Genomic DNA, 20,558 nt, shown 5'->3' on the forward strand with positions numbered 1-20,558 from the left:
GAGCCGGGGCTTGTCCCCTTCCACTTCGATGTGTGACCTTGGGCAAGATTTTCCCCACGGCGGTCTCAGTTTCCCCGCTTGTAAAGTGATGAGTGGGTTGGTGTCTCCCAAGGAGACCCCAGTGTCCTGGGAGCGGAACGGCCAGGCGCGCGCGCGCGCGTATACAGGGTATCTCACCGCGGGCCCCCAGCGCCCCTCCCTGGGACTGAGACTCGCCTAACAGGTTGGGGGGCCTTGGAGCGGGTGGGGCCGCGCTGCGATGCGGGACCCCTTCCCCCACGCGCTGCGGAGCGAAGGCCTGCAGGGCAGGGGCGGAGGCGGGGGGGGTCGCGCTCCCGGAGCCCCGCCCCTCCCCGCCCCGGAGTCCCCGGCCCCGCCCCGGCCCCGCCCTCGCCTCCGTGCGCGCCCGCCGCCGCCGCAGCTGCGGAGCTCTGTTCTCCACTCGCCCGAGCTGCGAACTTCGGAGCGACCGGACGGGCCATGGGGGCGTCTCTGGGCCGGATCACGTAGCCGCGGCGCCCCTGGAGAGCCCGGGTGGCCCCGAAGCGCCCGCCCAGCCCTTCCTGCGTCCGGGCCATGGGCAGCCGCGGCGGCCCCCTGTGCGCTGCGCAACCCGCGGTACGCGCTGAGGGCCCGAGAGGAAGGCGGGCGACTGCGGGCCTCCGGGCGGTGCGGGACCGATCCCGGGACCCCGAGGATGCTGGCGGGCGGGCGGGCGGGGGGCGCGCGGCGTTCCCCTGGGGGCGGGGCCTGGAGCACCGAGCGGGTGGCGCCGGGCCTCCTGCTGGGGTGGGGGCAGCCCCATCAGGATCTCCTGGGATGGAAGAACGCGGTGGGCTGCAGGTCGGCGCCCAGCGCTCCTAACTTTTGTCGAGCGCGTCGCTCTCGGGCCGGGGCGCTCTGAGATCTGGAGTTACCGGGCCTGGGTCCTTGGGGTGGCCCCGCCCAGCGACTCAGGCTCACTGTCCCCTTTCCCCCCCGCAGGTGGCCGAGGGCGGCCCGGCCCGCGAGCCGCTGCAGCTGCTGGAAGTGTCCCCCCGCAAGAGGCTGACCTCCGGGCCGGAGCAGGACCCATGCGGCAGCCGCCCTGCGCCCGAGGGCGCCGGGCCGGGCGCAGAGCAAGGCCACTCGGCCGGTGGAGGCGGATGGTGCCGTCACTGCCACACGAAGCTCGCCGAGCTCAAGCGACAGGCCTGGAAGCTGGTCAGCGGTCCTGGGACACCCCTCCGGGTAAGTGACTCTTCCTCGGGCCGGTCCCCAGGGCAGGGCCCATGCTGGAACTTGGGAGACTCGGGTGCTGGAGGCAGGCGCAAAGCTCCACCGTGGATTTTTGGCCAATCTCCTGCCTCCTCGGTTTCCGTCTGTAACACCCCTGGGGGGCTTCATCCTCAGAGGGTCCTACGGTCTGATTGGAGGGGGCTTGGGCCGGGTTCCTGCTGCAGACAGGCAGCTGGAACCGTCTGTGTGTGGGAGGGGGAGGGGAGAGAGGGAGGTGGGGAGGCCTCCACCCTGGGCGGGACAGCTCCTGCCCTGCCTGCAGAAGAGGTCACCCCGTGCGTTGTTGCCCTTGGGGCACCTGGGCCCCCAGCCAAGTGTCTGGAAACTACACACCTGGGGCAGGAGGGCTTGGAGGGCCGGGGGTGGGCCCCCCGCTGTGAGGGGGCCCTCGCTGCTCCCTTCCTGCTTCGTGGGTGAGAGCCGTGTGAGGGACACACTCTGGGGCGCTGCCACTGGGGGCCATGGTCACCCGAGTGCTCCCCCAGGCTCCGGTCCAGCTGCCAAGGTGTTTGCCAGGGGCCTGGGCCCTGCTGAGATCTGCAGCCAATGGGCTCGCCCTGGTCTTGGAAGGAGCGGGGACCATTGTTCCAGGAACAATGCGCCCTGGAAGTTTGCACAGCCTGGGAAGGTGGGGGGGTGGGGGTCTCCAGAGGAAGCCCTTCCCGCCTGACCTGCAGCCTTTCTGAAAGCTGTCCTGGGAAGTAAGGCCGAATAATCCCAATTGAATCTAAATATAGTTCTCCAAGGAGGCCCTGCGGTCTTGGGCGAGACCCTGGCCTCCTGGAGTCCATCTGTGTTCCCTGTAGTGTGGGCGTGGGCAGGGGGCAGGAGGGGAACGTGAGTCTGGTGTGTGTCCGGGGCACCCTTTCTCGGTGGTCAGGGGAGGGAGGGGCCTGTGGCCTGGCCTGGGTTGGGGCTGGAACCTCCCACATCTGCTGTTCTGAGCTGGGGCGGTGGGGGGGTACAGTCTAGCCAATTTCTGTGCCCCGGATGGCCTGAGTTTGCTTAAGAACACACCACCTTCAGGCCCCAGGAGAGCATGTTTGCGGATATACGCTGGAGACCTGTCAGAGCCACAGGGCCATCTTGCTCCCCCATTAGGGGCAGACGAGGCCATAGAGAGGAGGGGCTTTATTGACGGAGCCAGGCTTTGCCTGGTGGTGCTGGACGTGCGGCTGGCGGGTCGCAGGTGGGCAGCTGATCCTGGTGGCGAGAGCTCCAGGTAACCAGTCGCTGGTGGACTCAGGGTCCCTCACCTGGGAGGTCTCAGCGGTCTCTTCCTGCAGACAAGCTCATCAGGAAAGGCCCCGATCACCCAGAGTGCTCACTTCCACCTCCCGTGGCCTCTCCAAGTTTGAGTTTGGCAACAGGTACCCCTAAGTGCCAGCTGAGGGCTCACCCACTTCCCCAGCTGTCCCTGGCAAGCCAGCAGACCGAGGTCCTAAGCTCGGTTCCTCTCTATGGCCCCCTCCCCCCCGTTTCCTCCTTTGTCAGATGGGGGTAGCCTCCAGCGGTCTTTCTTGGGGGTGCTGTTCAATCTGGGGGTGCTGTGCCCGGGGGAGGGAAGGCCCTGTTGTTCTCTGTTTCTCCGGAGGGTTTGCAGGCAGGCCCAACGGGGCTGCAGGCTCTCCAGCGGAGCCTCCCGGGCCCTGGGACGGGCGGTCAGGTCTCGGCGGGTGTCCTTGTCCTGGGTGAGCAGGCCTTTCCTGGCCTGCCCGGAGCTTCCCTTGGGGCAGTAGGGCAGGTGGTGCCTGGATGGCTGCGTCTGCTTTCGGAATGGGAGGGATGGCGGGGCATCCCTGGGTGATGGCCGGGCTGCTGGAGGGCTGGGTGACTGGCTCTGGCTGAGCACCTGCGGGTCCTCCCAGGAGTCTGGCCCCAGGGTCCAGGGGCACTGGGCTCTGCTCAGAAGTTGAGGCGCTGGAATGCAGAGGTGGTTCCTAGAATTTTCCTGGGGGGCCCTTTCTTGCTTCTGGTCCTGAGGAGATGAGCTTTGTGGGGACAGCGCTCTGCAGTTCACAGAGAGCTTTGTCGGCTGTCATCTCACCCAGTCTCACGCTCGGGGCATCTGGGGATGCCCAGGGCAGGAGGTGGCTTGCTGGGCTCCCGGGGCAGGGGGTGAGTGAGGGTGCAGCTGGGGCCCCCACCTGGCCCAGAGGCCCTCGCCTCAGGGGTCCCTGCTGGGTCTCAGGTGTGGACAGAGGCTGATCTTTCCGCCAGCCCGCAGCCACCCCATCCTCTGCCCTCAGAATCCCGGCCAGGACTTGACTCCTTGCTGGCTTCTCATACACCATCCTGCCGGTAGACGGACGGCTCCCTGCTGTGGGACCTCGGGCAGGTTCGCTGAGAGCTTGTGGCCTCGATTTCCCTCTCTGTACCGTGACCAATACTTTGGCCACCTGATGCAAAGACCTGACTCATTGGGAAAGACCGTGATGCTGGGAAAGATAGGAGGGAGGAGAAGGCGGTCGCAGAAGATGAGATGGTTGGATGACATCACCGACTCAATGGACATGAGTTTGAGCAGGCTCCGGGAGGTGGTGAGGGACAGGGAGTGCTGGTGTGCTGCAGTCCATGGGATTGCAAAGAGTCGGACCCGACTGAGCGACTGAAGAACAGTGCCCAGGACCACCTTTACACCCCTTCCCCAGGTGTGAGGGGCCATATCTGGCATACGTGTACCTGCATGCCTTGGCCCTGGCTGCTCTTCTGGGATGTGGGCTCAGGGTCATTCTGTGTCCGGGTCTTTGGTGCCCACCGGAGGTGGGTGGTGGTTGAGGCCTGCCCAGCTGTTGGGTGACCTGGGTGGAGAGCTCGCGTCTCCCTGGCTGCCTGTGCCCCCTTCTCCTCTGCGTGCCTCAGTTTCTCCATCTGGGCAGTGATGGTAATTGAGGTTCCCGTCCAGGGACCTCCTCCCCAGGGTGGATAGGACATGTCCCCTGTCCCCTCTGAGCCTCAGTGCCCCTGAGGACATGGGGGAGGGGACACGCTCTGCCTGCCCAGGTTGGAGCCCACCCAGAGGCTGTCCCGCCTGGACCCAGACGGGAGGCGGGCCTGGCGGGAAGGGGCCAGGCTGGGGCCCCTGGGCCCCTACAGAGGCACCTCTCCTCTCACAGGTCCTGGGCCTCGTTTCTGAGTGACCCCTGGGGCCCTGCAGGGCCCGGAGCCTGTGGTTTGGACTGTCCCGTGGTCTCCCCGGGCCGCTCCTCCCCAGTGCCCCCACCTCCCCTGGCACTGCTCTGTTCTCCCTGCCCCTGCCTCTGAGTGGCCTCTGCTGGGGGCTCCCAGCGCCCCCCCGCCCTGCAACTAGGGCCCGAAGCTGGGTCTTTCTCCTCAGCCGCAGCCTAGTGCCCTCCAGCTTAGCACTGGCCGCTCTGTGTCCGGGGTCAGAACCGAGGCCCCGTCCTCCCTTGGCAAATTGGTCCCTGGGTTCCCGCAGACCACTTTCATCATCCCTGCTTCCCACCGCCCCCTTTCCTTCACATGGCTGCTGTGTGGTCTCTGCGGCCAGTGTCCCTTTCCCAGGCCGGGCGCCATGTCAGAGCAGGCAGGGGGCCGGGACCCCAGAGAAGTTTGCTGAATGACGGAGGGCCCCGACTGTCCCTCCCACGCCGGCTGGGTTCGCCTGGAGGGCTGCTGAGCTGGACCCTGGGCCCAGCCCCGCCCTGACGAGCGCCCCAGGGAGGACAGCGGGCCCCGGCTGCCGGAGGGGGGAGGGCTCCTGCTGCCATCCAGATGCGCCATGCTGAGGGGGCGACTCGGGAACCATGACTTCCATGTGTCAGTATCAGCGCTGAATGGATTATCGCCCTGATGGGGAAAAGGGATCAACCCTCCTTTCACGCTTGTGACTCTCTCGCTCACCCGGGCAGGGGGGTTCTTGTCTTCCCTGGCCCTGCGAATTCCAGAACCACTGCCCAGCCCTGCGGGCCCAGCACTGCTTCATGTTTTCCCCGAGCTGGACGTTGAGTCTGAAGGCTGCCAAGGAGGCTGTGGGCTCGTCCCGTGCACGGCCCAGGGTGATGTGGCCAGGTTTCTAAGATTGGAGGCCGGGAGACCCTTCCACCTCCGTCCGGGAAGACCCATCCACCCTGGACAGCGTTCCATGCTGGCTTGGGGGTGGCGGGCCTCTGTGTGCCCTGTCCCCACGGCCCCAGCTGTGACCACACTGGCGTGCAGTGGTGGGCTCTGGGGCGGGCCGGGGCTAGGCCGAGCTGATGCTGAGCCACACTGGCGTGCAGTGGTGGGCTCCGGGGCGGGCCGGGGCTAGGCTGATCTGATGCTGAGCCACACTGGCGTGCAGTGGTGGGCTCCGGGGCGGGCCGGGGCTAGGCCGAGCTGATGCTGAGTGTTTGCTGTCTGCAGTCAGATCCCTGGATCCGGCCCCCCGTGCTGTCTGAAGCCTGGCCAGAGCCCCACCAGCTTCCAGGGGCTCCCTGGGGCGGGGCGCCTGCCGTCAGCAGCTGAGCCGGGTGTTGGCAGGCCCCAGAGCAGCGGGGCGGTGCTCCCTGGGGGTGGCGGCCAGGCATCTTCCCAGCTGGCAAGGGCCTGGTGACTCAGCTGGGGAGGGCGCAGGCCGTGGGACCTGGAGGCTCCTGGCTACTCCGGGGCTCGAGCCTGGGCCGCCCCTGCTCCCTGGAGGAATGGCGGTCTGGCTGGTGTCTCCTGCTGTCTCTGGGGGCTTCCTTGGGCCCCGTGATGAAATGACGGGCTCCGTGTGTCCGTCCTGTGTCCTTGCTGGTCTGGGGTTAGGGGGTGAGGCCAGGCTGTGGGGGGCGGGACTGAGCTTTGGGTCATGAGCCCTCTGAAGCAGGGATGGGGCTTCGGGGCCGGGGTCTGGTGAGGGGGCTTTGCGTCTTGCAGGAGGGAGCTTCCTGAGGGAGCCAGCTGCGGTCAGTGGTGGGGCCCAGCAGGGGAGTGTGAGGTGGCTCACTGGCCCTCTGCTGAGCCGGGGAGCCAGCGGTCAGCCCGGCCTCTCAGCTGCTCAGAGCCTCGCGGGGGCTTGTGTTGGTCTGAGATGGGGGTCAGGGGGTGAGTGTATTCTTGCCCACAGAATTTCATGGACAGAGGGGCCAGGCAGGCTCCAGTCCACAGGGTCACAAAGAGTGGGGCACGGCTTGGGGACTGACACTGTCACTGGGGCCTCTTCAAGGCCCCATCAGGTGTCCTGAAGGAATCTTGAATCTGGAAGTCAGAAGAGCTGGTTCTTGTCTTAAATGGTGAGCAAAATCTGGTTTTCTTTTTCCTTTGCCTGCCAGGAAGCTCACAGCAATGTACTCTCCAGCGTCTGCCCGTCACATGGGCCCTTTCTTACTTGTCTGTCAGAACTGGTCGCTCCTGCTTGTTCTAACATGAATGGTCATTAGCCACGTGGTTTTGCTTCCAATTCATGCCGACTAGTTCCTGGAAGCCACTGCAGTTTATGTGGAAGGAGAGGCAGGGTGTGAGTAAATAAACAGGATAGGAGCGGGCCCGGCGTCCCTCAGGTGGGAGCGGGCCCGGCGTCCCTCAGGTGGGAGCGGACCTGGCGTCCCTCAGGTGGGAGCCGGCCCGACGTCCCTCAGGTAGGAGCGGGCCCGGCGTCCCTTGGACGGAAGCGGGCCCGGCGTCCCTCAGGTAGAAGCAGGCCTGGCATCCACTCATCTGTTCCCTGGGGCTGGGGACCTTGGGCGGTGGTGGTCAGGGCGGGTCGGCTCCTGTCAAGCTTCTGGAAGCAGCCAGGCTGGGAGGCCTGGCCTCTGGGAGCTGCCCCCGGCGTCCACCCCGGAGCTCTGACCTCCGTGGTTCCCCTTCCCGCTGGGTGGACGCGGGGCTGTCGAGACACTCTCCTGGTCTGTGGCGTGGCTGCTCCCGGGCAGACCCTCCCCGTCTGGGGACAGCGTCCTTGGCCGAGTAGCCCTCTGGCCCCTCCGGGTGAGGGGGCGATTTTGCTTCTGGTCTTGTGCGTGAGGGACCGTGTGGACTGGAGGGTTCCTGGCCCTCTGGGAGCTCCCTGGCCTCATCTGGTCTGGCCCCTGCCCTGGGTAGCTTCCCTGGCTTCAGCCGTGGGGGCTGGACTGGCCCAGGGATGGCGGACTTAGAGTCCTCCATGGCACAGTGCCCGCTGCCCAGCACCTGCCGCGCCTGCCTCGGTAGGGGGCTGTCCCGGCCCCGCCGTGCCCGCTCCCCTCTGACCCCATGTGATGGGTGTGGGCCGGCGCTGTTTCTGGGTGGAGCCTGCCAGGCCCTGGGCCTGCTCCTTCCTAACGGTCCCGTCCTAGGCGCCCTGGCCCCGTTCGCCCCCCACGGCCTCGGTGCAAGGCCGCCCCCAACTTTGCCTCCTGGAACCCTCCCGCCAGCCCCACACGCCTGGCCTTTTCGAAACCAACCCAAGGGACTGTCCGGAAGCCCTCTCAGCTTGACCTGCTCGGTGGCTACCCTTGACCCAGACACAGACCCCCCGGTCTCCTCCCTGGGGCCCCTGTCCTTGGCCCCGTCCCTTCCCGTGTGGCCCACCCTCTAGGCCTCAGGTCTGCTCCCCAAACTATGTGGCCTGGCCTCAGGGTCTCAGTGTCTCTGAGCCTCCGTCTGTAAAGCAGCCGCGGGTAGGGTGGTTCCCAGGTGGTGGTGCCTGAGAGGCTAGTCATCCTGGAGCCCCGAGGGCACTCTCCAGCCAGGGCAGGCGGCCTGTGGGAGGCCTGGGCTGCTGGTTGTCGATGTGATGCCAGTCGTCCTGCCGGGCACCTGTCCTCCCTGCGAGGTGGCTGGTGGGAAGGGTCGGGTGCCCAGCCATGGCTCTCAGACCCCCCAAGTGGTGTTGGGGGGCCTGGGCCGTGACTGGGCTTGTGGGGGGCAGCACACCCCACCCTGGGTGGGTCTGGGCAGCCCGTGGAGGTGCTCTATCACCTGGTGGTCCAGATGAGGAGACTGACGTCCATCGCAGTGCCTGAACCCAGGGTGGATGGTTGGACTGAAGGCCGTGTCCAGCTGTGCTCCAGGCACCCTGCCCACTGTGCCCCCGCCCCCAACAGCCGGGGTCCTGACGGAGCTGCTTCTCCATCACCCTTGCCCATCTGGACCCTCCTGCCCGTCTGGCCTCTTGCCCCCTGGGGCACCCGCCGGGAGGAGGACAGGGAGGCCATTGAGGGGAGGAGGTCTCAATGAGCTAGTGTGTACCCCGAGCTGCCCAGCTGGCCGGCGCCTGGCACAGGGCCTTGGGGATGGGTGCCGGGCAGTGCTGGGTGGGCCAGGCTGTGCCCCCCCTGACCCCCCTCCAGCGCCAACTCAGGGCCTCAGAACTGCAGGCTTGCAGGTCGAGGTGGCAAAGGGAGGCTCAGGTCTCCCCTGGGCCTCAGTGGGTGGCAGGGCCCTGGGCTGGGGGCGGGCCCCTGGTGAGGCACCCTGCGGTGGGAGGACCCGGGATGGCTGAGGCAGGTGGCTGGAAAGCTGAGCCCCCGACCCGCAGCCCCAGCCCGCCCGGCTGCACGGGACCTGGGCACGTCCTCGACAGCAGCACCCGGTGGCCTGGGATCCCTTCCTGGACCTGTTGTCAGCTCGGGAAACGGGGGCCGCACAGGGTCATGGCCCAGCTGCTTTGTTTGCGGAGGGAAGGGGGGTGGGCAGGAGGGGTCTGTGGCCGACGGGCCGTGCCCGGTGCCCGCTCGCGGAGCCTGACCAAGCAGCGGCCTCAGGCGCTCATCCAGACTCGGCCTCTGGGCCCTGGGCCTTCTGGCTGCCCCGCCAATGGGGGCCGGGCCCCCTTTTAAAACCCAGCGTGATGGGGGCTCAACAGGATGGTCTCACAGCCCTGAGTCCTGGGGCTTTTCTGACCTGATCCCCCACCCCTTCCCGTGGGTCGCTCATGGGGGCGGGGGGCAGTTGCTGGTCACTCCCACCCACCTTCTGGGTGGGCCTGGCCGGCCTGGGCGGGGGCAGCCCGTCCTGGCAGTTGTGGTGGGGCAGCGTGACCACCCCCCTGAGGCTCCCTCACAGGAGAGAATGGAAGGATTACTTAAAGCAGCTTGGAGACCCTGGAAACAAGATGAAGAATGGAGAGGCATCATTTTTAAGTGGGGGGAACTCCCCGAAAGCCAGGCAGCGTGCAAGGGTGGGTTATACTATGCTAAATTGAATCAAATGAAGAAAAACATTTTCCACATGCAAGTAAAGTATCTGTTTAATTAGACCATAAGGAGGAAATTAACAGTAATATTTTGTGGTGGGGTAATTACTGTCTTTCTGAAGGTGCAGGGCTCCTGAGGGGAGGGGTGGGTGCCTTGGCTGGGCCTTTCAGGGTGGGGGGTGTTAAAATTGTGCAACTTGAGGCTGTGACCCCTCAGGGGCCTGGGCCCAGGGTGCTGCCCTGAGCTGCCCCAGGGTTGGGGGAGGAGACCAGGCCCAGGAGGGTGGGCCGCCCCTCCCGCCCGCCCCCAGCTCTCGCTGTGTTGGGCTCTGCTGGGACAGGGGTGTGGCTGAGGATGGGGGAGGGCTTTTGTCTCTCTGGGGGCTGCCCAGCGTCAGCACCTCGCGTTCCTGTGTCCGGGAGGCCCATCTTGGGAGTGGCCAGTGCCAGCCCCCAGGAGAAGCCCCCTCATGGAGTCCCCGAGCCCCAGGCCAGGGTTCTGGGGGCAGGGGGTCTGCTCTAGGTCAGTCCCGCCCGAGGCTCGCTGGTCCGCAGGGGTGGTCTCCAGGGGTGGGCTGTGGGTCCGAGTGAGCGGAGGGCAGTGACTGTCCCGGGATGCTCAGCGGCCCAGCTTCCACCCGAGCCGCCCTCTGGCCCCCGTGGTGGCCCACCCCACGCTGCCTGGCCTCGGTGAAGGGCTCAGGGCTCCCTGCTCTCTGTGTGGTCATCCCAGACGGGCCTCTCCTCCTTGCTGGTGTTGCGTGTGTTACAGGGCTTGGAGCGGTGGGCCTGCCCCACGCTGGGAGCCCCCCGAGGACTGGGGGGCTCAGTGGGCCCTATGCAGTGATGGTGGTGAGGGTCCCCTAGGGGAGTGGGCTTGGCTGCTGGTGCTAGAAGAGGGGCTTGGCCCCTCACGGGGGCTTTGGCCACAGGATGGGGCCTGAGTAAGTTGTGGCCGGCCCTCCTGGGAACTCCGGGGAGACGTCTGTGGTCTGGGGGGTTTCCACAAGCACGGAAGCCCCTGCAGTTGGCTTGCAGAGCCAGCCTAACGTGGAAGGGGCACCAGGGCATGCTCCCTGGGGGCCAGGCTCCCCACGGCAGGCAGAGGCCCTAGAACAATGGGCGGCTGGGCCTGGGGCGGGCGGGGCGGGGCCGCCTTTCAAGTCGGGTTAATGGCTGTAGCAGGCGGCCCTCCCTTCCCCTCGCCAGCCCACCATTAGCCGCCTCCCGCTGAGTGGAAAAACCAGAGTCATCAGAGTCAGGTCTGGAAAAAACGGGCAGGGGGGTGGTGGGGGGACAGTGACAGCCGCGGCCTGTCTGAGCCCCGTGTGGCTTGGGGATGGGGCGTCTGGCTTCCATCTGTGGCCTGTGGACAACCTGAGTGAAGTCCCCGAAGCGTTTCCAGGGCTCCACGGGGGAGCTGGGGGGCGGGGGTGTCTGTTAATTGGGACCAGGCCCGCCAGGCACTTCAGAGGCTCTGGGGCCCGCCAGCCCCGGCCAGAGCAAAGCCAGGCCTTCCGGAACAGCCCGTGGATCAGTCAGCTGGCGAGGCCGGCCTGGCCAGGTCAGCCCTCCTGCGACCTGGTCCCGGGGAGGGTGGGGCGTTCTGAGGGGACAGCTCTGTGGCCCAGCCTGCAGGGAGTGTGGGCGGCACAGGCTCACCTCGTTTCATCGAGCTTTTTGGATACGGCGTTTTTGCACAAACCTGTGGCCACCCTGCGTTGAGGAAGTCTATCAACGCAGTTTTCCTAACGACTTTGTTTTCTAATTCACGTTGGTTTTCAGCCTTGGATTGTTTTTTTAGACTCGATGCTGTTGCACGCCGAAGAACCTGTGGTAGAGTGTGAACATAAAGCTTGTGAAATTGGGAAACTAAAAAAGTCACCTGATTCAATTTATTTCAGTCCTCACTCTATCACAGTGATGTGGACCGAACCGGAACTATTTCTGAGTCTACCTGTCCTGGGGACACAGAGGAGGGCGATCGCCAGCTAATGCTGGACCAGAGACTGTCCCCTCGTGGCGAGGCCACCCGACCTCAGCCGTCACCCCCGTGAAGCCCTCCCAGGTGTCTGTGGACACTGGTCTGGCCGGTCGCAGGTCAGGCTCGGGGGGTCCCAGCTGGGGTGACTGAGGCACCCCCATTTGCACGGTGCCATTGGCCTTTGCATCTGAGGGTTTGAGGAGGTCATAGTGCCTTTTGTGGCCAACTGGGCAGCTGGACTGCAGCCAGAGCCTGTATGATCAGGGACAGGGAGGCCCCCATTCTGCAGACTGGGGGTGACAGGGAGGGCTGAGCCCACCAGCTGCCGGAGTGGAGACCCCGGCCCACATGTGGGTTTGCAGTGTCAGCTGGTGGTGGGAACATCCTGGGTGGTCACGGAGGGAGTGTTCCGACCCTGCACGTGGTTGGGGCTCGTCCCTGGGGAAGGGCACAAATGCTGAGGGGCTGGCCCTGGTGCAGACGCTGAGCCCTGTGGGACTGACCCCGGGGAGGGGCTGAGGCAGAGCCCGGTGGGCTCTTGAGGCACTGGGCCTGGGCCCCGGGAGTGGGACTCTTACTAGCTTCCCTCCAGTGAGGCTCCTTCTGAGAACTGGCTCCCTCCTCCTCGTATTTTTTCTTCCAGAGATGTCACCTCCTGCAGGAATCCCTCCCTGACCCTCCAGGCTAGGTGAGGGCCTCTGCTGGGCTCCCCAGCTCCTGTTCTTGGGCTCCTGATACTAGGCTTGCAGTTACAAGGAGACCCAGGTGTCCCCTTCAGTGCAGGGCAGGGGGTGGGCTGCAGGGGCCAAGTCCACACCTGTGGTGAAGCGTGGCGGCCATCTCGTCGGCCTCCTGCCAGCCATGCCCAGCCTCGGTCCTCCTGTGGGCCTGGAATTGCCCACTCGGTCCTGTAGACCAGGGCCAGAGAAGGCGCAAAGGCAGGAAGAGGTGTCCAACCCCACAGTCCCACGTCCATGGGCTTCGGAATAGATTTGCTTCCAGCTGGGGCCCTGGCACCGGCTGCCCCCAGCCCGCTGTGGCCGCCCCGCTTCTGCCAGCCCTCTGGCTGCTGCTTAGGCACGCGGCCTTGGCTGTTGGAGGTGGGTCGTCTGGGATCCGCTAGATGCCTGGTTAGCCAAGAGTGGGACGGTCATGACCGGGGAGGAGGTGGGCAGCTGTCACGGGCACTGAGGGCGTCTCAAGCCCCGATGATTGCTTTCTGGTGGGTTTGGTGGGCAGCGCTACTCGAGGCTTATCAGTCAGTTATGGATGGTGCGGCGGCTGCTGTGGACCTGAGCACTGGGCGGTGGGTCCTGGCGCCCGGACCCTGACTGCCCCCATCTCTTGTTCCCCCAGGACCCCTGCCTCTCGGCTCTGCTTCTGGACAAGCTGCCCGCGTGTGGCCCGGAGGCTGAGCGCCGCTGTGATGTCTGTGCCGCGCACCTGACCCAGCTCACGCAGGAGGCCCTGCAGCTGCTGCAGGCGCCCGCCAGCCGCGAGGACCCTGACGCCCCGGGAGGCCCCAGCCCCGCGCCCCCTGGCCCCAGCACCGCCCCCAGCCCCAGGGACGGACCTGCGGCGGCGGCGGGCCCTGCGGGGAGGCAGTCAGGCCGGGCGGGGCCCGACAGGAGGAAGGGGCTGGCCTGGCCTTCCGGGCCCAGCGTCCAGGTGTCGGTGGCGCCCGCTGGCCTGGGCGGGGCCCTGAGCACGGTCACCATCCAGGCCCAGCAGTGCCTGGAGGGCATGTGGAGCGTCTCCAGGGTCAACAGCTTCCTGCCGCCAACGTGCCTGGTGAGTGCCCTGCGTCCGGTGGGCTGGGGGCCCCCGGGACACCAGGCAGGGCTGGACTCCGCCGGGCTGAGTGCCCAGGTGCGAATGGGGGCCCCTCGGTGTGGTTTCCGTGAGGGCAGGGGGGCTGTGCGTGTTGGGGGAGGCCCCAGACCTTCCCACGGCGCACATCAGGTGTGCGGGCAAGGTCACGTGGGCAGGGCCCGCTCCCATCCCCTGGAGCCTCGCTCCTGCCCTGCGCAGCGCACCTCCGAGGTGGTCCGGTCACTCTGAGACCCCCTGTGGCACCGGGGCTTGGCAGAAGGGCCTGCAGGCTCCTGGGAGGAGGTCAGGCCGCCATCTAGCATCTCCCCTGGTCCCGCCCCGTCCAGGCCTCTGCTGCTTGGAGCACAGGCGTCCCTGGGGTCACACCTGCCCCGTGGACAGGCGCCAGAACCGAGAGAGTCAGGGGGGCCGACCCGGGGCCTGGCCTCCTCTTTTTCCCCGGCGTCCTCTGACCCTGGGACGCTCCCCTGCCCCCCGCCCTCCAGGGCTCCCCGCCTAGGGCCGCCCGATTGTCACCCACAGCCGTGGAATGGCCTCGTGGAACCAGCTCTGGGCACCAGGGGGACTGTGTGTGCTCGGGGGGGGGGGCCCCCAAGGTCTGAGGAAACCCCAGCTCTGGAGGGTGGAGCTGGGTCCTCACCCCCGTGGGTCACAGGGCTATGCTGGTGGGAGTCTCTCCCCAGTGTCTCCGTGACCCCCAGTTTCCCATCTAGGAGGAGGGGGGTACCAGGACGGGGTTGGGCAGGAGAGGATGGGTTGCAGGACAGGGATGCTGGGGGGTTGGTTTGGATTTGGTGGTACACGGGGCCAGCTGAGGGCCGGGAGGGTCTTGCCCCAGAGGGCTCCTTGCTTCGTAATGGGGTGGGGGTGCCTCAGCTGCACGGCTACTCAGCTGGGGGCTGAGACCCAGGGCCCAACAGACCCTTGTAAAGCGGACAAAGTAGGACGAGCTCTCCCAGCGGAGGGCAGGGTCCATGTGGGGGCCTGGAGGCCTCACCAGGAGACAGCGCTGAGGGTCGTCTGGCCAGCCCCACACGGGTGTCTGTGGCTGTGTCTCTGCCCCGCCCCATGGAGCCCTGGGGATAGGAGGTCAGATCTGAAGTGGCCGGGGAAACTTCCCAGTTGCCCGAGTGGGCTGCACCGTCTCGCCAGTGGGCGTCTCTGAAATAGCACCAGGCAGACACCTCCTGGGGTCCGTATGTCACCCGAGGGGCTGTGGGGGGTGGAGGCCCTGGAAAGGGCCCCCAGCTCTTGGGACCAAATCCCACACAGCCCCCGCTGCAGGGCAGACCCCAGCCGGCCCCACCTCTGGGCTGGCTGGCCCCTCTGAAGGCGCTGAGCTGTGCTGACCAGACATTGCCGCCTTCCCTGTGGCCTTTGACAAGATCCTGCCGGAGCTGGGAGCGGGCCCCTGGGCACTCGCTGCTGGGGCCAGTCTGTCTGAGGCTGCCCTGTCCTGGGGCCCTCCCTGGCCTTTGGTAGCTGGGGGCACAGGGGGCTTCCAGGAAGAGCTTCTGGTTCTGAGCTAGCCTTTGGCTGGCTTGACGGTGCACCTGGATGTGGCCTCGCTGCGCCTGACTCCTGCATTTGCTGAGGCCTGGGGCGAGACCAGGGAGAGGGAGGCGGCCTCTCTGCTGTCCCGTGGTGTCTACTGGCCGAGAGCGGGGCTGCCCAGGAGGAATGTGCCGCGAGAGCTCCAGAGAGCTGGGCGGCTTCCTGGAGGAGGTGGTATTGAGCTGGGCGTGGGGTAAGTGTCAGAGATGGTGGGCCAGAGGTGTGTGAGAGCAGCCAGGGGGCTCCTTATCTGGGGAGGGAGCTGAGCGCAGTCTCGCAGGTAGAGAGAGACCCCCAGGAGGCAGAGGCGTGTGTGAGCTGGCGGTGGGAGAAGGCGGGTTGGCACAGCCCCGTTGGCGGTCTGTTTGCCTCTCTGTGCCTGGTGCCGGGTAGCGGGGGGTGGTCACTGGGCTCTTGCTGGGCAGCCCCCTGGCGGCCTGCACATCATAAAACGTGAGCGTTTAAGGCTCGCTCTTGGTTTTATGTGTGCATTGATTGTGTTCAGGCTGGGTGGGAATGGATTTATAATTAGACAGCAGTCCTGGCGATCAATAGAGAGATTATTAGAACCATAAATAGAACTTTAGGACTGAGATGAGGCTATTTCCCCTGAACCCGGGCATTGATCATTAGAGGTGGCCCTGGAGTGTTAAAACACTGGGTGTTAGGCTGTAGAATTAAATACTTCTGGAGGGACGTGCTGTGAATCCCGGCCACAGCCCATCAGGCGCAACCCCCCGCCCCCCACTCCGGCGTGACTGTCTCCAGGAGGATGTGGGTCTGGGCCGGCCAGGTGGGCAGTGAGGGTCTGGCGTGTTCTGGGTGCCTGCCCCGTGGACTGCCGGGGGTTCTTCTGTGCACATGGCCGTCTAGAGGGCCCCGTGTCGGCCAGCCATTCTGTGATCGCGACTGCAGCCCACACCGCGGTCTGCAGCACAGAACTCGGCCCTGTCTGGGTCATCCACCTCCTGGAAAGTGTCCTGTGATGATTCCTGGTGGCGGGGGCCGCCCAGGGGGACAGTTGGGCAGTTGCTTTCCAGCAGCTTTGCCGCTCTGGGGGCTGGAGGTGCCCGTGGGCTGCCCCCACCCCGAGATGCTCTGCCCCAGCCGGCCACACGGGGACACAGCTGTGAACCATGGGGTCTCCCCGAGGAGCGCAGGGTCCCTTCAGGTGTTCGTTCACAGGACACCTGCAGTCCCTTTGCAGCCAGATGCCTGGAGATTGTGGCTTTGGCCTCCTGACCCCACAAGTCGGCTAGAGGTAGCATAGCCTGGGGCCACCGAGGGTGCGGATGAGTAAGACGGTGAAAGGTGCAGCCACCTCCGTTCCCTGCCAGGGACTCTTCCGCAAACCCTCTGTAGTCTTGTAGACATGGGCCAGGCCGCCCCCCAGGGTCCGGGGGAAGAGGACTTGGAGCGGAGGGCTCGCAGTCAGCCACGGGGCCCGGAGCAGTGCAGGTGCTACAGGAGGGCTTCCTGGAGGAGGTGCTGCTCTGAGTGGGAGGTGAGGTCGTTTCTGGTGGAGCGAGGATTTCCTTCTGTCTGTGGAGGTAGGCTGGCACTGGCTTGGGGACCTTGCTCCTGCTGCCCCTGTGCCAGCCGGCGTGCTGCCCCCACTTCCTGTGAACCCTGGCCAGGTCCCTGGTGGGTACCCACCTGTCCTTGGGGATGTGGTGGGGATGGTGTGGAGTGGGGGGAGCTCTGACCTGGCCAACTGTCACGGGTGCCCCCTCTGAGCCTCAGTTTACCCACCCGAGGAGTAGAGTTTGGACTAGATGCCCCCGCACTTCCACGTGAGGCTGCTTCTGTGATGTGGGGGAGGGACAGTCTGAGCCTGGGGCCCCGGGGTGACCAGGCAGGGCTCTGAGGGGGGCCCCGGTGCCCAGCGCAGGCCCCGTGCACCCTGCAGGGCCAGGTGCAGCTCTGTGCCCCTTGGCCGCCCCTTCCTCTGCCCTCCCCACCTTTCGGCACGAAAAAGCCCCTGAGGGAGCTGGGGAACGCTGTCTTTCCTGGGCCCCGATCTTGCCGATGTGGAGTTCAGGCCCAGAGGGCTCCTGAGGAGTGGGTTAACTTGGTGTTTCCCAAACGGTGCTTGGTGGAACCCTGGCGCCCGGTGGCGGGCACCCTGCAGAGACGGCGGGCCCCCCTCACGCTCTCCTCTCTTCACGCTTTTCTTTCGTTGCTGCCCTGGCGCCTCCATCACGCTTTCTGTTCGGCCGCCCGCCCGCCCCGGCCCCCTGTCTCCTGTCCCCGTGTATGTGTGGTCTCCCCCTCCGCCCTCCCCGCTGCCCTCCCCTGCCCCCCCGGCTTCTTTTGGCGCGTCCGGGCTCTGCTTCCGGCAGGAACTGGCAGCGGCCTCCCGGTGGCCGGAGCCGGGTGTCGGCAGCTCACCGGCCGGCGGAGCCGCGGCGCGTGCGGGACCCCTGACAGGTCAGTGTGGGGCCCAGCCGGCCGCAGGCATGCCGCGTGGCTTGCACCATTGCCCGTGGGGCCGGACGTTCCGGCTGGAGGCACAGATGCAGGCGTGGGAGGTGGGCTGGCTCGGGCCCCACGGGGGTGAGTGGAGGGGCCCTCGGGGGCCGTGGCCGCCGTCCAGGTGGTCGTGCGGGGCAGCGTGGCGGGGCGGGCCTGGGCTGCTGGGTGGAGTGCACACCTCGGGCTGCTTGGAGCAGTAGATAGCAGGGTGCTGTGGGGGGTGAGCCTCGGGAGCCCACAACCAGATTCGGCCCAGGCCCTGAGGATGCCGCAGCTTTTAACGTTAGTCTGGTTCTCCACCACTCTGCTCGACGGAGGCGTTTAGAGCTGTCAAGGGGAGCACGTCTGTTAGGTGACAGAAGGGACTGACATTTGAGGCCTGGACGTGCTGCATGGAGCCCTGGGGGGCTGCAGGGGGGCCAGGCTGTGCCCAGGCCGCTGGCGCCTCGGTTGCCCTGTCACTCATTTGCCTTGAGCCCCAGCACCGCTTGGAGGAGGAGAAACAGTACCCAGTGGCCCAGGTCTGGGCCTGGCTGACCCCTCCTCGGGAATGTTCCCTAGGAGCGGGTACCCCTGTGCCTGCAGCCTCCTCCCCCGGGCCATGGGGCTCACCTCCCGGCTGTGGGCCCTGCGTGTCTCGTGCCAGGCTGTGCACGCCTGGAGGGCAGGTGTATTGAACAGCTGCTGTGTGCTGGGCAGGGTAACAGGGATGTGGAGGCGACCAGGCAGGCATAGAGGCTTCCTCTGGGCCTCTGGATTCCTGGCATGCGCTAGGCGCTTGTGCAAGCTGGGGGTGCTAGGGGAATGCAGTGCTGAGTAGCTGAGCGCGGCCTGGTTTCTCTGTGAGTGGGCAGCCCTGGGTAGACCGGGAGAAGCAGGGGGAGGTCTCAGGGCTGCGGGAGGCCAGGGCAGGCACAGGGAGTGGCCTAGAGGAGAGGGCTGGCTGTTTTGGGTTCTGAGGGATGCATAGGAGTTCCTGCCCTGTAGGCAGGTGGCAGGGCGTGGTGCATCAGCACAGGGCCTGGTGGGGGTCTGGGCCGTTCCAGGCTGGGACCTGTCCTCGCAGCCTTGGGGGAGCTGCTGGTGCTGTGGGGGTGAGGGTGGGGTGCTGGGCTTCCTTCCAGCCCAAGCTCTGGGGCTCCCTTTGAACTTCCTTTGCAGACGTGGTTTTGCTGTGTCCCAGGGGAGGTGTCAGGAGCTGGTGCTGACCGTGGGCTGGGGGTGGTGGTGAGACCCTCCACCCTGGTGAGGGGTGTCCTGTGGGGAGGCGGCCAGCCTTCCTGCTGGGACGTTCTTCCTGAGGCCTGTGGGGGCTTATTCTGCTGAAGCGTCACCTTGGCCTGTGGCCGTGTCACTTGGGAGACCCCAAGGACGCTGGGCCCTCTAGAGTGTGGCTGCTACCTGGGCTCCTCACCCGCAGGGTCACCAGACAGACCCTTGTCCTCTGCCAGGCCGAGCAGAGAGGACGCCTTGGACGGTGGTTGTCATCGCACTCAGGGCCACGTGTAGCCAGGAGCCCCCAGACCAGGCCTTGGTGCCTGGGGAGCCCTAGAGGCTGGGCCCTTGGGGAGGGGCTGGGGCCAGAGTAGCCGGGCTGAGGCAGGCCGCTTCCCTTCCCTGCCAGGGGGCCATGTCCACCCACCCTCCGAGGCCAGGTCCCGCTGCGGGGTCCAGCGCCCGACACACATGCATAAATGTAATATACGGTGGCCAGGTCTCCAGTTGGCCAGCGCCGTCCTGGGGAGCGGTTAATTACATTTGTGCTGTGTTACGAGGCTGTCTCCCTTTCTGGAATTTATTTTAGCTAATTAGTTGGAAATGCCAGAGTAGTATTTCAGATGATGGGAAGATCATACATTATCATACACGGGGCAATTAGCGCCCCTGACAAATATTTATGGTGGTATTTTTCTCTAAGCGTGCCTCTGGGTGCCCCAAGCCGGCCGACCCGGGGGTGACGGAGGGTCCCTGTCCATCTGCCTGACCATGTGGTCCCTGCGATTCTGGAGCTTGAAGTGGGGGGGGGGGGTGTCAGGCCTCCGGGCGGGAGACACCTGTGCCCACCTCTCCTCCACAGGGCCCCGAGCTGGCGGTCCTGTGTGCGTGGGGTTCAGGGAGCATGCTGGTCTCCAGGGACCAGGGGTCTGCCCCCCCCCCCGGCTCCCTGGCGAGGGGAGGGCGCCCGAGCCTCACGCCGGCTCCTCCTTCCCTCCAGGCTGAAGCAGCGGTGGCCGCCGTGGCAGTGGCAGACACGGTCCGGGACGGGCCCCCTCCCGTGGGCTCCGATGGCGCGTCGAAGACGTGGGGCCTGGTCAGGCCTGCCCCGGGCGCCCCCCCGGGGGGCTCCACGGGCCCGTCAGCTGCAGCCTCCTTCTTCCTCAGGTACGTCCTCCTGGGGGCCTGTGCCTGGCCTGGGGGTGGCCTGTCGGGGGCCCTCGGGCTCTGGGCCTGGCGGCCTACGGGCCTCTCCGGGGAGGGCTGTGGCCTGCCTGCCGTCCAGCCGAGCGGAGCGGGGTTCTCCGGGCCTCCCAGGGCACTGTGTCAACTGCACGTCCAGAGGCCTCTTGCCCGGCATGGGGTGCAGCCAAGGGCGGGGTTCCCCGCAGTCTCCACCCCTCCCAGCTGGGTGGTCTCAGGCAGGTGCGTCTGGTCTCTGGTGCTCTGTGCCTCGGTTTCCTCATTTATCAGGTGGCGCTTCCTGGGAGGCGTCGTGAGCTGACAGCCAGAGGACCTCAGCCGCGGCCGGTGGACATCCCCAGGTGGTCCTGGGCCGGTGCCGGCGGCAGGGGGTGGGTGGCATGGACGGGAAGCAGGGGCAGGCAGGCCTCGAGACAGCGGCCCGAGGGAGCGTCCCTGGGCCACTGGGGAGGTTGGCGTGAGCCGGGGAGGGTGTCCTGGGGGGGCCTTCTGTTGCCCGGGGGCCCCCAGCACATCGCCTCACTGGTGGTGCCCTTGGGTGCCAAGCGCCCCCTGCGGTTGGGGGTCCTGGGGCATGGTGGTGGCTATGAGTCGTGATGGCCGGTCCTGCAGGTCGCTGTCCCATCAGCAGCCCCTGCGGGTGTGATAAGCGCGTCCCTGTATCGCAGGAGCCAGCGTCTTATCAGCGCGGCCTGCGGCTGTGGGGCTGACTGGGAAATGGGGGGCGTGGTGGGGGCGCTGGGCCGGTGGGCACACGTGTGGGCCCACAGCCCCAGGTGGGTACCAGGCGCCGGGCAGGGCCTTCTGCTGTGGGGTGGGTAGGGCCTGCCTCGTGGGCCAGGAGCCCCGTGAAGGGGACAGAGGGCCGATCTGGACGCCTGGGGGTCCCGGCCCCGGTGGTCTCTGCGGTCTCTG

The 20,558-nt window shown here is 66.5% G+C and overlaps 1 protein-coding gene across 1 annotated transcript in view; it reads left to right on the top strand.

The window, feature by feature from the left end:
• Nucleotides 1-457: 457 nt before the first annotated feature.
• The window catches only part of KIF26A (kinesin family member 26A), a 39,092-nt gene continuing 18,991 nt past the window's right edge, over nucleotides 458-20,558 (top strand). Inside the window, exons 1-4 of the mRNA XM_055556204.1 lie at nucleotides 458-618; nucleotides 985-1,230; nucleotides 12,720-13,154; nucleotides 19,441-19,607. Coding sequence (XP_055412179.1) covers nucleotides 577-618; nucleotides 985-1,230; nucleotides 12,720-13,154; nucleotides 19,441-19,607 — 890 coding nt within the window. The 5' untranslated portion in view covers nucleotides 458-576. The remainder of the gene's footprint in view (nucleotides 619-984; nucleotides 1,231-12,719; nucleotides 13,155-19,440; nucleotides 19,608-20,558) is intronic.

Source organism: Bubalus kerabau, chromosome 19 (assembly GCF_029407905.1).
Source record: "Bubalus kerabau isolate K-KA32 ecotype Philippines breed swamp buffalo chromosome 19, PCC_UOA_SB_1v2, whole genome shotgun sequence".
Lineage (NCBI taxonomy): Eukaryota > Metazoa > Chordata > Mammalia > Artiodactyla > Bovidae > Bubalus > Bubalus kerabau.